General features: G+C 36.3%; 1 protein-coding gene and 1 long non-coding RNA gene across 3 annotated transcripts in view; one reads left to right on the top strand and one right to left on the bottom strand.

The window, feature by feature from the left end:
- Positions 1–409: 409 nt before the first annotated feature.
- ca16b (carbonic anhydrase XVI b) overlaps positions 410–12,940 on the top strand; it is a 99,792-nt gene continuing 87,261 nt past the window's right edge. For both annotated transcript variants that reach the window (XM_039647285.2, XM_039647284.2), the window contains exon 1: positions 410–1,003. In XM_039647285.2, coding sequence (XP_039503219.2) covers positions 916–1,003 — 88 coding nt within the window. In that variant the 5' untranslated portion in view covers positions 410–915. The remainder of the gene's footprint in view (positions 1,004–12,940) is intronic.
- On the bottom strand, positions 7,892–11,679 carry LOC148978120 (uncharacterized). Its single transcript, XR_016169550.1, has 5 exons — positions 11,245–11,679; positions 10,002–10,071; positions 9,707–9,887; positions 9,197–9,363; positions 7,892–9,019 (listed from the first exon to the last, which is right to left on the bottom strand). It is a non-coding gene; the product is annotated as an uncharacterized LOC148978120 (long non-coding RNA).

Here is a 12,940-nt window from a genome sequence, read left to right as displayed (position 1 = left end):
ATAAATAAATAAATAAATAAATAAATAAATAAATAAATAAATAAATAAATAAATAAATAAATAAATAAATAAAATATCATGACTTTTGAGTAAAGGCATTTAGCAAGACGTTTTTAATTACTCAATTTGACCTGAAAAAAAGACCTTTTCATAAAAAGATCAACATATTTGATTACGATTTATTTATATATATATATATATATATATATATATACAGATTTTGCTTAACATTTACATTAAGCTCAGCAAAATCATTGAATCATTAATTCAGACAAAAAAGAAAAAGAAAAAAAAAGCGTCACGCCATCGACCCTACTAAATATGCATGCTTGGAACGCCGCTTTGACCAATCAGATTACAGGACCGGAACTAACTGTTTTAGAAAGACACACCGAGAAGAAGAACAGTCTTCTGCTTCAGCTTCCAGTAACCAATCCTCGTCTTTCTTCGGGAGTCGTACAGCACCACGTTAGGCGGTTAGGATCTAGAGGGCAGGGCTTTGATTTCTCAACTAATTCCTCTGGCAAAACACGAAACGCTCTTATGCACAACTTCCTGGATAGAGAAGCGGACCGCGCTGAATGTGATTGAAGCGAGTGACTTTGTAGATGCGCGCGCGAGAGAGAGAGCCGCCGTACAGCAAAGGAACTGAACGAGCACGAGCGTCTGAAAGTGCCTCCGGTTGGGATTAACTTGAGAATGTAAAGAGAATGTAAAGGACGCCACAGAGAGCAGAAGTGTGCGCGGATTGTGGGCTGTCCGAAATGTCCCACGAAACAGGCACAAGATTCGTCGCCGGTCATTAAAATCGCCTTGGTCACTCGTAATTATTTTGGTTTGTCAAGTTAGTGTGTTTCCTTCCTTGACGCTCAATTTGATCCGCCATTCCGTGTTGCTCTAATTGCGCATTTGGACATGTGGAGACTGCGAGGAACGTGCCGTTTAGGGATGTTGTGTTTGACTTTATCAGCGCTTCTCATCCAACCCATCAGCTGTCATCCCGGTAAGAGAGGCCTTTGTGTTTCTGCTTAATATTTCATAATCGGAACGGTGATTGTGGGAGATTTCTCTGCAAAAAGTTATGTTCAATGGGCAGGTGCATTCGTATCGATCACGCCAGAGATCATAAGGCATTAAGTGTGATTGTGTATGTGTAGGGCAAATATGTGCAGTGCAAAGCAAAAGGATCATAACTGTAGCTGCTATAATTCAGTTTTTAAAAGGTGCACATGTGATTGAAGGGCAGTGCTTTGTGACAGAAGTAACGTTAAAGGCTTTAAGTAATAGCCTATAGCTCGTCTGGTCTCACGGGCTTGATTGTTCCCAAGGTGATGTCATCCAGGCTATGATGAATGGTATCCAGAAACTCATAGAATTGACTTCTATCAATGAAATGTTTCATTTCCTTTTTTATTTTATTTTTAAATCATGCAATTTGTTTGCATTCTTTTTTTATTTAACTATTTTATTTTATTTATTCCATTATTTAGATTATTTGAATTAATTTAATCTTACATTATATTTTATTTCTGTCTTTTTATATCAGTAGCCTAATTCGCGTGCATGTCTTGTATTCTTGTGCATATGAAATTAATCTGATTTGTAGAAAAATGCATTAAAGTTTTTAGTAAGTTCATCCAGTTTGTGAACAGATGCATTGCAGATGTTTTTATTTTTACAACAGCATCTTTGTTTTTTATCAATTCATCATCACCTGCAAATCCTCTCATTTTATATTTAGTACCACTTAGATTGTTCGACTTGTTTGATGCCTTATATTAAGTCTTCTATTTGAGTCAGTTGAATATAAGCACAAGTTTGTAATCTTAGATGGTTTAAGCTGGTCTCTTAACCAGGCTAAGTTGTTTTTTTTAGCTGCCAGTCTGACCATGTGAAAAATACCAGCCAATAGACCATCCTGACCAGATGGGAAGACCAGCTTAGGCTGGTTTAAGCATGTAAATAATTGTTGCATTCAAACATATTTAGTGTAAACCTTTAGTTACAATGTTGTATCAATTGGTTTTCCTAACCAGGGCTGTAACCATCAAAGACATTGAAAGGGACTAATGAATATTTAGATTAGTACGTTGACCAATATTACATTTATTTGATGCCCATGAATATGTGCTTTCATTATATTCCATAGTTATCTCTGGATATATGATGTGAGAACATGATTTTAATTGCATTATCACCATATTACCATTGTACTGAATCATAATGAATCATGTCACCAATTACAGCAAAGAGATACGTTCTAAAGGCAATTCTTTTTGAAGTTCACAGATGCCAAATTTCCCTTTTAATCTGTTGCTCTTTGACACTTTTGACATCATGTGAGCTTAATGAGCATACTAGCAAAAGGCATCCTGAGCAATAAGTCTGACTGGGAATGTAACCTAACAAATTGAACAAACAGACCTTTTCACCATTGCCGTAACAGCACTGAAATATAAGCATGGAAATGTGTTGATTCTTTATTACTCTTATATAATAGCCTGTGTGGGTGAGCATATGAACGGAACATGGAGGACATCACAACTCAGTGTTTCTTTTTCCTGTTCCAGCCCTCATTAGCTTTTGTTATACAGAACCTCGCCTTTATACGCTGACAGATCCTGTCCTTGTACTTCTATTAGTGGTCTCATATCCTAATAGAAATTGAGATGGTCTGGTTAACTTGCACGTTTAGATAACGTCTAATGGTAACAGCCTGTTACATCAGTTTGCGTAATGTTTTATGAGAAGTTACATTTGACATCAAAATCAGAACAGATGTTTTATTCTCATTGAAGACAGGCTGGCCACTGGGTATCACAGCATTCAACGTTCAAACTTTCTGACCCGAGGCCGTTCCCCATTGTCTTCACCCAAGCTTCTCAGAAATGAAAGGGCACTTCATTATTTGTTTCAGGAAGGGTTGGGGCTTCCGATAAAATTATTTTTGTTTCTGAATTTGTGTGGCTCTGGTTTTGCTTGCATTGTGGAAACCAAACATGTATAGTAGCTTAAAACATACTATATAATGTCTTGATGAAAATGTAAAAAAAAAAGCAGAATATCATTAAAGGTTGTGTAGTAACTGATTATATTTAATCTGGATTAGGTTTTCAGGTTCCAAAAATTACTTAAAGATGTACTTAAAGGAGAACTTCGGTCAATTTTAACATTGAGCTCATTTTTTGTACATTTGGAGTGCTGTCAGTACAGACAAAAACGACAAAAATCGGTGTTGCCTACATCGTGTTATCGTCTTTTTAAAATTTGCACCCTGTTGACTTCAATGGGGCATGTTCTAAACCTGCTTTTTAGCCTCTTAACATCCTTGATTTGTCATTACGAGTGCACAGCCATGTGAGTCGCGTTATTAAGAGTGACCACGGTCAATCTGACTGCAATAGATGTGAAAGATATGAATAATAATGATGTTAATTCAGCCAGCTCACATACCTCTATTTACTTCCTGTTTTCGGTCGAAGCCCACAGTAGTCGATTGTCGATGTCACGCGCGTGATCATTAGTGAATATCATCTCATCTGATGATAACATGGTCTAGGCAACACTGATTTTTGTCATTTTTGTCTGTATTGACAGCACTCCAAATGGACAAAAAAATTAACTCAATGTTAAAATTGACTGGAGTTCTCATTTAATTTTATTATAATATGTTGTATAATGCTTACTTTTTTATTAAATGATTTCATATTTGTACAAAATCAGTAAATTATTAATAATTCTCCACAACTCTTCTTTTCTAAAAAAGCCTGCTTATATACAGGGTTTGGCCAATGAAAACTGAAACACTGGCCAATATAGTGTTGGAGGATTCATGCCTATATATGCATGGCCTGTTGGCCGATCTTCACTGATTTTACATTCCATCAGTAAGACCAGAGTGTGAAGGTTGAATTAGCAGAGAAATAGCACAGCTGTTCATAAAATATTGCAATCCACACAGCATAATAATGGGTGGTATATCAGAGCTCAAAAGAGGATAAATTGTTGGTGCACGTCTCACTGGCTCATCATCTGTGACCAGGACAGCAAGTCTCTGTGGTGTATCAAGAGCTATGGGTAAAATCGGCATATACCATGTAGGATGAACTTCATCCAACATGAGTTACTGTTGATGCAAGAGGAAGCTGTCTGTCCAGGTACTAAGCAATGTTGTATTCAAAAAACACCAAACTCGCTACAGAACTAAACACACTCTTCGACTCTCTGGTTTCCACCATAACGGTTCGTCGTCGGGAGCTGTTTGTGGTCGGGCTGCTTAAGTAAAACCTTTGGCCACTTGTGCCAATGCCAAATTGTTCAATGGTGCCAACTGTGCAAATCTTGGGCTGTGGACAATGTGAAACATGTATTGTTCTCTGATGAGTCAGCCTTGACTATCTTTTTCACATCCCATGGGAGTTACGGTGTGGAGAAGCCCCAAAAGAGGCTTAACACCCGACTGTTGCTGTCCAGAGTGAAGCACGGGGTGGATCAGTGATGGTTTGGGCTGCTATATCATGGCATTTCTCTACTGTGGTTGATTGGCGCATCCCTGTCAAGGAGGACCATGTGCACCTAATGGCCAAACATAGCCTTAAAGGATTAGTTCATTTAAAAAAAAACTTTTGCTGATAATTTATTCACCCCCATGTCATCCAAGATGTCCATGTCTTTCTTTCTTCAGTCGAAAAGAAATTAAGGTTTTTGATTAAAACATTCCAGGATTTTTGCATAAAATGGACTTCAGTGGGAACCAAACGGTTCAAGGTCCAAATGAGAGTTTCAGTGCAGTTTCAAAGGGCTTTAAACGACACCAGACGATGAATAAGGGTCTTATCTAACGAAACGATCGGTCATTTAAAAAATAAATAAAAAAGTTTACGTTTTATAAGCACAAATGCTCGCCTTGCTCTGTTCTGTGATGAGCGTTCATGACTCTCCTGTTCAAACTCGTTCATCAAAATGAACAAATCTCTTTTCGAGTCATGACTCAAAGGGTCCTAGATAAGACCCTTATTCATCGTCTGGTGTCGTTTAAAGCCCGTTGAAGCTGCACTGAAACTCTCATTTGGACCTTGAACCGTTTGGTTCCCAATGAAATCCATTATATGGAGAAAATCCTGGAATGTTTTAATCAAAAACCTTAATTTCTTTTCGACTGAAGAAAGAATGACATGGACATCTTGGATGACATGGGGGTGAATAAATTATCAGCAAAAGTGTTTTTTTAAAAGCGAACTACTCCTTTAAGGGGGTGCAGTGTATCAGCATGATAATGCACCAATACACATAAAAAAACTTGTAATAGAATGGTTTGATGGTTATGATGGAAGTTGAACAACACTCATGACCTGCACAGTCATCAAATTTAAATATTTTTGAGTCACTTTTGGGTGTTTTGGAGAAACAAGCCAGGAAACATTTTTCTCCACCAGCATCACATAGTGACCTGGCCACTGTTCTTCAAGAGGAATGGATCAATATCCTTCTGGCCTTCTGGCCATGACTGAAGAACTTGTATCTGTCATTCCCAAGATGAATTGCCCCCAAAAAGGAGGCCCTACACCATACATTATTGTGGTCTAAAACCAGGTGTTTCATTCTCCAACCCCTGTATGTTTGGGAATTCTTTAAGATTTGTGGAATTGTACATGCATACCAGCCACTATAGTCAAGTAACTGTAATTACATTGAAAATGAAGATGATTTGACCAATTATCATCATGATTTGATTCAATTTACAGAAATCACCATCTCTGTAGGCAGCCTAGGCTCTGAGATCTGCACACAAAAACATAGTTGAATGTTCTGGTGTGATTTTGTGAAAGATTCAATAGACACTAGTAAATCATTGTCATTTAAGAATGAGATCATGTGGGTATTTGAATTCGAGATTGTTATTTTATTTAATTTTTTTGCGATTAATCATGCAGCTCTAAATTCTTTTTGTATTTTTAAATGGATATGGTTTTACAAGATAAGGTAGTTCAAAATTAATTTAAAAAGTAGTCATTATATTATCTCAGATATGCACTGTAATAGATTATATTACTAACTAAAATTTTTGTCATGTAATTTTGCAGTTAATAACCTACTACAATTTGTCAGTATCTACCCAATTTTGAAGACATAGGTGTGTGTGTGTTGTTTATGCACAGTCAGTCGCATGTCGACAGTTCACGTCTGAGCAGGTTTCGTGTAAAATTGAATGCAAGCCTTGAGCTACATGCTCCTGGGCATTTGTTGATGTGTTAAACCTATATCAGATGTGAAGTGGTAACTTTGCGATCGTGTGCACCAGTGGGCACGTGCAAAAGGTCAAAGATCCCCGACCCCTGTGGGTAGTGTCTATCATCTCTTCTGGCTGACACCACAGGAAGCTTCTGCTCGACACCAGTATCCATCAAGGGCCTCTTGTCAAAAGACACTGGATTTGTAATGCTCTACCTTGCCCTTCAGTCTTTGTTGCTACACTCTCACTCTCTCTAATGAGGAGTCCTTTCCTATGTGATTGAAAGGCAGTCAGCGGAATAAAATCAGAAAAGAAGCCCTCTACTCCTCTGCCGTTCTTATCCACCCATCACCAAATCCCTGACCTGCATACAAAGAGTCTGTAAAGCATTTAATTGAAAGCAGAGAGAAAAAAATCAATACGCAGGAAGCATTAAAAATAATGGGAAGCAGTGATCCAGATCCATATTTCATATCCATAGATGGGTGTGACTTTTACATATGTCACTGGCTCACTTTAGCGTGCATTTTACAGTCTTTTTAAACTGGATTGGAGTTTTGAGTGTTTTAAAGTTTCAACAGATCACTTTTGTTGTAACACGCTTTTTAGACCCAGATATGGCTAATAAAACACTGGCGTCTCTCCCCACAGTTTAATTACTTTCCGTGGTTTGAATTCAATTATAAAGCCGTGATGATTTTACTAGACACCTTGAGATATGGATATGGTATGAGTCTGCATCTGTTGTCTTTTATTCTAGAATTCTGCGGTGTGTGTGCATCGTCAGCAGGGGAAAGATTCAGCAGGGACGTCTCCCCTCCTCCCATCTTAGTCCATTTTGCATAGTCATTTTTGACATTCATGTCTACACTGTAAAAAATTGTGCTGTAAAATAACAGTAAAGAGCTGGCAGCAGAGACGCCAGCAGTATACCGTTTTTTTTACGGTATTCATATGTAAAATGACTTTACGGTAGTAGTCTGTAAACCAGAAAAACTGTATGTTTCTGTATTTCTATAATTTACAGTAAAGAGCTGGCAGCAAAGATGCCAGCAGTATACAGATATTTTACAGTAGTAGTCTGTAAACCAGAAATACAGTATATTTCAGTAGTCACACTGTTAAATGATTTCTAATACAGTAAAAAAAAAATGCTGCACATTTCTGTGATTATTTGGAACTTACAATAATATTGTTTAGGTTATTACTTTAACTTCTAAACAGTTACTGTATACAGGCACAATAGATAATACAATAACTAAATGTATTTATTTATTCAATATTGATTGCCATGAACTTCATTATTCTCTATAGACAGATTCTTAAGATATGCATTATTGTGAATATTATGCAAAATAAGCAATACAAACATCAAAATCAAATACCTTTATTTCAAAGAGCAATGTCAATATTAACATGAATACAAAAAATGGGAAAAAAAATAAAATAAACCCTGTTGGACGACACCTGAGATGTCTAGTAGCAACAGAAACAGCCTACTGTCTGCTTTAGACTATTGGAATAAACTTAAAGACTATGGAACATTAAAGGAACACTCCACTTTTTTTGGAAACAGGCTCATTTTCCAACTCCCCCAGAGTTAAACAGTTGAGTTTTACCATTTTCTAATCCATTCAGTCTATCTCTGGGTCTGGCGGTTGCACTTTTTGCATAGCTTAGCATAGATCATTGAATCTGATTAGACTGTTAGCATCTCTCTATTAAAAAAAATGTCCAAAGAGTTTCAACAAATTTAAAAAGTGACTTTTCTGTAGTTACATTGTGCACTGAGAATTCTATGAATTCTCTAGGGCGATATGGCTATGAACTATAAACTCTTTCCAGCATAATAATCAAGGTGCTTTGCTGCCGCACCATGGGTTCAGTTGGCGCAATGATATTACGCAGCACCTGAAAATTGTCCCCAGCTGCCAACGTGACAGTAATATCATTGCGCCTGCTGCACCTATGGTATGCCAGCAAAGCCCCTTGATTATTACGCAGGAAAGAGAGTATTGTTCCTAGCCATGTCAGCCTAGAAAATCTAAACTTTTCATTTTCTGTCGGTCTTAGTACACGATGTAATTACAGAAGAGTTTGTTTTTTTTTTTTTTGAGAGAGAGATGCTAACGGTCTAATCAGATTAAATTATCTATGCTAAATTAAACTAAAAGTGCAACCGCCAGACCCAGAGATCGATGGATTCAAAAATGGTAGAACTCAACTTTTTAATTCTGGGGGAGTTGGAAAATGAGCCTATTTCCAAAAAAAAGTGGAGTGTTCCTTTAAGACCTTTTTGATTACATTAGTAAAACCATTCATCATGAAAGCATCTTTGACACATTTTTTCCCTCTTAAAATAGTACTGTGAGTTAAATTCAATTTTCCTCAAAAGTCAACTTAAAAGATTTACATATGTAATCTGCAATGTCTTATCTGCTGTCTGTAAACAGTATAACATTTTGAACATATGCAGAATATTGCAACATTTCTAAAACAATCTTAAGGACATTTTGAAATTGTAGATTAAGGCCATTTTGAAACTATTATAGTACAATAGAACATTTTGACAATATGCATCAAATGCATACATAAAAACATTTAGGGATGAAACTGTAAACTGTAGGTAGGCACCTGTGCCACTGTAAGCTAGACTTGCAGGTTACCTCTTCAAATAGTCCTGTGAGGTAGGCTTGTTTATACATCTTAGTACTTGTGGATCCAGGAGAGATGACCATCACTTTGGTAGCTGCTGATCCTCTCTGCAGCATTGCTCCAGTGTTGCCACTGTCAAACAACAACAAACAATCATTATCATAATAATACATAAACTATACAATCATGAATGTACAGTTCATATACACTCCAAGCTAATGTTTATAAAGTCATAATACCAGTTCTCTTGTGGCTTAATGTGGCAATGCCAGACTGTCAAAACAAAGAGAGTGGGATGAAAGAGCTCACCGATCTATATGAAGTTCCAATCAAAATCAAGAAGATTCTTCAGTAGCATGGTGACATGTGTATTGACTGCAGAAGACTTCTTCTGGACGATCACACCTTTCTTCTTAGAGACAACCTTGCCCCTTTTGGCCTTTGTCCCTCTCTCTGGATTTATACCAATGAAGCGCCTGAAATCAAAGTAGTCTAAGATCAGAGTGGGGTTGCAACAACATACTGTTTTGTGTACATTCAATGAAATATTTTGTCTTTCTTCATTGCACAAATAGAGTGGACTTGAATGACATATAGGAGTGACATCAAATGGAATTATGATAAAGCACATAGCACAACAAAATACCCTTTGTGTGTGTGTGTGTGTGTGTGTGTGTGTGTGTGTGTGGGTGTGTGTGAGAGCATGCGTGTTGTGGCGTGAAACGTACAGTACTAATACCATTTTATGCAAACAATACAAACACATTCATTTAATTGTATATATCCAAATAATAATGACAAGGAATGAAGGGGTTTTACCTCTGAATGAATTCCAGAGTACAAGCTGCCTCATCCTGATATTGAGGGTTGAATATATAGTAGATTGCAAACACAGCAGCAAGTCCCGTTGCGAATGTTGGTGTTATGCCCTCACAGATTACACGGCCCTCAAAGGTGATCATCCAACCTTTAATTGTGACTTGCCCTGTTGCACCTGAAACTTCAAGTCATAGCAACATGAGAATGCATGTTACCTTATATGTACATTTGTAAACTCAAGATGATTGACCACAATGATAATGTGTCTATCAATAAATCTAAATGAAATGCATACCAGGCAGTATCAGGCGAGGACTTGCAGGAAGACTGAGAGTTGTCTCAACGTCAGCTGCAGTGGCAGACATCTTTAGGGAACAAATACATTATGTTTACCATATTAAGATTTTTTAAGAAAAATTATGAAAAGGTCAATAATTAGTAAACACTAGGTGAAAATAACCTATAGGCAAATGAGATAGGCTTCTGAAGTGCCTACAGTCAAACTGCTAAATAGATGTGGTATTCAAAATTTAAAGGGTAACAATTTTAATTTTACAGGTCTGAGGGAGTTCTACTGTAAATGTCTAAATAGTATGAACCCTTTTGTGGTTCCAAAGGAAACTGCACATAATCTGATAACTTGCCTCAAGTGATGTCACTCAGTGTTCGAGTTGCATTGTGGATAATGTAGGCACTAGCTTTTGAAAAGGAAGAAGAATATTTGGAATAAATATATATATATTTCTGTTTCTGCTGTATTGATTTGATAATTTGCTTTTAAAACGTTCAACAGTGTCATAGTAGGGCACTATTGTGGCACAGTTATGGCAACAAATCTGACAGGGGAACATATTGTTACTGCTCGATTAACATTAGTCTTGATTACGGCTGACTGCTTTTTAGTGAACCTTTATCAGTCTTCACGGAGAAATGTTTAATCTTAACCGAGTTACAATGTTTAGATTGTGAAATAAAAGCCATTGATGCAAAACGGTTTGGCGAAGTAGGCTGTGTAAAACGCGCGCGACAGATAAATAAACAAAACGCATTCATTCCAGAAAGGCATTTTTTTTTTCACACCAATATTCCGTTTTAACAGAAAAATGCAAAGCCTTGAGGATTCAAGTGTTCAACCGAGGCTTCAACCGAACCGTTTGTAAAACACACTGCATTAAAAGTCGACACAAACAAAATAGAACTCACCGAAACCATTTCAAAGACGATGTTCCGGTTCGGTTAAAATAAATCCTTAATCGCCGGGCATCAATGCTAATTATTCCAGTATTCTAATGATATTTTCCTGCTGCCTCCTACTCCCTCCATCTGCCGATTGCCTCTCTTACCAGATAACAAGCGTTGCGTTCCTCGATCGGATGCAAACTTTCGGCTAATGTTACCAAAATGAAACACAAAACCACCAAAAAGTACAATTGTTTTTGACATTCAAATCTAACCCTCGCTGACAAATTACATGTTCAACTCCCTATCAGCATCAGTTTGATATTAAACATTGGCAATATGAATAAGATTTTAATTACCGTTTAATTTGTAGATGCAAGACCCGATGGATGTTGTTGATGAAGAACATTCGATGATGTGTTGCATCCACGTCATCTAAATTGTGCGTCCTCTTCTGGAAAAAATCCTATCCAAATGATGGTTCCTGAAGTCCCTCCAGGAGTTGATGGCAAATTATTTATGTATTTTATAAAGAAAATTCACCAAAACAAAATTAGTAGCCTCAATGTTGTAACAAACTTCTGACCGTGCTACAAATTCCCCATGTCACGCAGTTTCTAAAAAATACTGTAGTCTCCTGTAATTTAAAACATTAGCATACTGTTTAGGGCCTCTGTCCTGTTGCTCCAAATTATGCAGCCCACAATGCATTGCAAACTACAGTACTGAACTGTTTAACATGAAAACAGTAACTTAATGTTGAAAATTGGCTGTAAATATACAGCAATTGCTTACAGTGTATTTTATCACGACATGTAAACAACTCTTAAAGCTCTACATGATACAATTAACATATTTGTAGCAGATTATGCACAATAATCAAAGTAGATAATTAGTGTTATCATGTTATAGCGGCTTAGTTTGGGTTAAGTACGTTTTCATTTCTTTTTAAAGAAATGAATACATATTCTGAAAGGAAGCATTAAATTGATCAAAAGTGAGAGTAAAGCCATTTATAAATATAATGTTGTACATCTAATTCCAGTTAAAATAGATGCTGCTGTTTATAAATATCAAAAAATATCACTGTTTCCACAAAAATATTTAGCAGCTGTTTTTCAAAATTGATGATGATAATAATAATAAGCAGATAATAATTAACAAAACAGCATATTAGAATGCGTTATGAATGATTACGTGAAATTGAAGACTGGAGTAATGATGCTGAAAATTCAGCTTTGATTAAATGACATTTTAAAATATATTTCAATAGACAATAGTTATTTTAAATAGTAAGAGTAATACATAATATTATTGTTTTTACTGTATTTCTGATCAATTAAATGTATGCTTGGTGAGACTTCTTAGTTTTTATCCTGAGACTTCAAAAAACAAAAATAATTGCTTATTAAAGAACATTTAAAAATTACTTGGTGTGATTATTTGTTTTATATAACTCATAAATATTATAAAATCCATTTGGCTTTGAAGGAGGGTAACTAGTAACCAGAATGTCATACACTTGACTCTTAGAAGAAATGGTTCTATTTAGAACCAGAAATGGTTCCATCCCCCGCTTCATATATGGAACTCCAAAATGGTATATAGAACCATTTTTCTTTGGTAAAATGTTCTATTGGCCAAGTATGGAACCCCAGGGTTCTATATAGAACCCAGAGGAACCCTTTTTTTAAGAGTGTATAGAACCTTTTAGGGGTTCCAAAAACGTAGTGCTGAAAGAACCTTTTAAGGTTCTATATAGAACCTTTTCTTCTTAGAGTGTAGAGACTTTTACTCTGGCTAATAAGCGACCACCTAGAACCACCCATAACACACAAGTTGTGGTTACTTAATTTTTTGCAAAGCAATGGGTTTCCTTAAAATACGTAAGTAGACAGAACTCAGAAAAACGAGTTTGTTTTAAGTTAAGGAGACTGACATTAAGTAATTGCAATTTTAATTAAATTAAGTTAGTTCAACTTTAAATAAAGTGATTACAACACATTTTTTAATAACTTTAGCTTGTCAGAGTCACAATTCCAATTTTTTCAATTA

The sequence above is a fragment of the Pimephales promelas genome, chromosome 8 (assembly GCF_988280905.1).
Source record: "Pimephales promelas chromosome 8, fPimPro1.hap1.1, whole genome shotgun sequence".
NCBI lineage: Eukaryota > Metazoa > Chordata > Actinopteri > Cypriniformes > Leuciscidae > Pimephales > Pimephales promelas.
This window is presented reverse-complemented; position numbering and strand designations above follow the sequence as displayed.